At 37.0% G+C, this 3119-nt stretch overlaps 1 protein-coding gene across 1 annotated transcript in view; it reads right to left on the bottom strand.

Moving 5' to 3' along the window:
• Window positions 1-1138: 1138 nt before the first annotated feature.
• Window positions 1139-3119, bottom strand: part of HSDL2 (hydroxysteroid dehydrogenase like 2) — a 62897-nt gene continuing 60916 nt past the window's right edge. Inside the window, exon 10 of the mRNA XM_027769457.1 lies at window positions 1139-1426. Coding sequence (XP_027625258.1) covers window positions 1314-1426 — 113 coding nt within the window. The 3' untranslated portion in view covers window positions 1139-1313. The remainder of the gene's footprint in view (window positions 1427-3119) is intronic.

Here is a 3119-nt window from a genome sequence, read left to right as displayed (position 1 = left end):
CCTCTGTCCCTTCCCACCCTCCTCTCACACCACCTCCAGTGTCCACAATTGTCCTCCATTCCCTTCCCACCCACAATGCATTGATCACACAATTTCCTACAAAATCTAACTTTCAATGGTGAGTTCACTCATTAGTACTAAGAATACCAGTTTTAACTTAAATCAAAGAAATGCCAAGGAACTTTGCTTAAAGCCAGGAAACAGGTTAGGATTCTGTTCAAATGGTAGGTGCATGAACCTATCAGTCTCATGTACTTTTACCTTCTGTTCTGATTCAATTTTCCTGATTAAATTCTGGTATATAATATTCAACTCCAGACTTGTCCCTATGATTAAGTTGGCCACTTTCTTAGTTTTTGGACTCTCATTTCCGTGTGTCTGCGTTTAATTTTCCTGATACAGCACACCCTTGAGAACTTCTCGGAGATCTGTTCTGGTTGCCCGGCATGAGTTTTAAGCTGCTGGGTTGGGGACTCAAACTACAGTTGACTATGTGGGAATCCAGCAATGAAACCATTATGCCTTCTGCTGGTCCTCTTAATCGCCTCTTTAAAGGCCCCATCTCCAAATCCAGTCACGTTCTGAGGTACTGGGAGTTAGGACTTCAGCACAAGAACTTGGGGTGTATATAAGTTGGCCCTTGACCATCTATTCTACTTCCCCCATTTCAAAACATTGTGACTTTTGGGAAGAAAATCATTTTATTCTAGGACATTGTTTACATACTTTCAAATTGGATACATTTGAATGACATTAAATAGTTTTCCTATAGATAACTATATTTAGCTAGTTAACACAATGAAGTTTTTTGTCTCATTTAGTCTTCACAAGTATTACTTAGTAAGTAGTTTATTATATGATTTATCTAAAATGCACTGTAGAAGATTTTCTTTAAGTATATAAAATTTCAAAATATTAAGATTTTCATGAGTATACAATCTAAAACTAAATTTAAAAAATAAGATTAGCTTCATTTTTACATGAAAAGAGGCTTTGAAAAAGCTAATTTTTCTGCATGACCCTGACTGGTTATTCAAAATAATTTTCATGAAAGAAGAAAGAAGAATGAGATTTAAGGCTCAGAGGGTAAAATCCTCAAAAAAAAAATGTCTTAGAATTCCACTTAGTGAAGCTTATATATGATAAACTAGCTGTTTTAATTAAAATTTGAAATCTTACAGATACAGAATTTTTTTTCCAGAACAAAACAGGCATATCCTTATACATTAGGGAAGAAAACAAACATTAGATTTTTAACTGTTGAGTTTTTTTACTCTGAGCATAGTAGTCAACATTTTTTTTTCCATTTTCCTTCACAATCTGGCATTCATCTGATTCATTAGCTTCTCCAATTTGATTGCTAGGGCCATGTTTCCTTTAATCTTCAATTTTCCTGACATGAATGCCATTGTTGGTTTTAGTTTTCCTAAAATGAGAAAATGAGAGAGCAAAAAAGCAACTGTTAGGGTCCTTGGGGATATACTGCTTCAAGAACATGCATTACAAGAAGAAAATCCTTGAGTTCTATAAATCTCTTACTTAGAATTTCTATTACGGCATTTTATCAGTATCTTGGGAATCCCAAGACCTAAACTTACATGTTAACAATATCCTATAATATGAAAGATAACACAATCAGCAAAAGATTATAGCAAAAAGCTGAAGATACAACAGTCATATACTAGTTACAGCACATTAAAGGATACATAACTCCCAAAATGATTTTTTTTTAATTTACTCATTCATTTATTTTAATTTGACCAGAGAGAGAGAGAAGAGGGAAAATAGGGAAGCAAGCCACCAGATCCGGGACTCAAACCATGGTTGGCCATGTGGGAATGTCCAGCACCTCAATCACTACACCACCTGCTGGCCCCCACTACCAATGAATTTTGGTAAACAAGTACTATTTATTTTAGTTTTAGATATTTTTACTATAGGGTACGTGCATTCGTTGGAGAGACAAAAAGACAGAAAGCGAAAAATCACTCCCGGGGATGGGGGGAGGGATGGCCACATAGCAATTCCTTCTCCTCCATTCTCCTCCCAGGATCCTGGGCATGCATGTAAACACACCCAGCGTGAGTTTCAAGCCACCAGGTCTGGTACTTGAACTGCAGTAGATTATGTGGTAGTCCAGTGACGTAACCTCCATGCTATCTGCTGGTTTCGCCAAATACAATTTATTTTTATTTATTTATTTATTTATTGGAGATGTTTTTGCTATAGGGTGCCTGCACTCACCAGAAACAGAGAGACCAAGAGACAGAAAGCAAGAAATCACCCCAAAGGGGTGATGGCCACACAGCAATCCCTTCTCCATTCTCCTCTCAGGATCTTGGGCACGCATGCACATGTGCCTGGCGTGAGTTTAAGCCACCGGGTCCAAGACTTGAACCACAATCGACTACATGGGAGTCCAGCAACATAGCCATTATGCCAACTGCTGGTCCCTAAATGCTATTTATTTTAATTAACTGACTAATCTATGAATCTAGTTCATTAAATTTTAACATTTCAAGTTTAAATTTAAAAAGTCAAGTATCCTAAGGTCATAAAATATTATTTTTTAACTTTATTTATTATTATTATTTTAATATTGAGAGAGAGAAAAAGTTAGAAAACAAGCCTCCAGGTCTAGGACTCAAACCACGCTCAGCCATGTAGGAGTCCAGCACCTTTAACCAACATACCACCTGCTGGCTCCATAAAATATTCTTAAGAAATAATTCTATGGGGGCCAGAAAATGGCATAGCAGTTATGTTGAAGTCTCACACAGCCAATCACAGTTCAAGTCTCAGACCTGGTGGCTTGAAGCTCAGGCATGTACATACCTGCCCAAGATCCTAGGAGGAGAATGGAGAAGGGACTGTGGCATGGCCATACCCCTTGGGGTGTACTTTTTCACTCTCCATCTCACTGTATCTGCCTGTCTCTCTCTCTCTCTCTCTCTCTCTCCACTCTCCAGTGAGTACATGTGCCCTTAGGTTAAAAAAAAAAAAAAAAACTCTTAAAAATAGTAATAATTATTATATGGACACAAGAGTGTATGTCACAAGAGTGTATGTGTCAGCATTATTTTTTGGAGAAGATTTTTTTTTTTTTTTTTTTTTGTATA

This window comes from Tupaia chinensis, unplaced genomic scaffold, assembly GCF_000334495.1.
Source record: "Tupaia chinensis unplaced genomic scaffold, TupChi_1.0 Scaffold000081_1, whole genome shotgun sequence".
In the NCBI taxonomy this organism is placed as follows: Eukaryota; Metazoa; Chordata; class Mammalia; order Scandentia; family Tupaiidae; genus Tupaia; species Tupaia belangeri.
The sequence above is the reverse complement of the archived record's forward strand: the minus strand, read 5'-3'. Positions and strand labels throughout refer to the sequence as shown.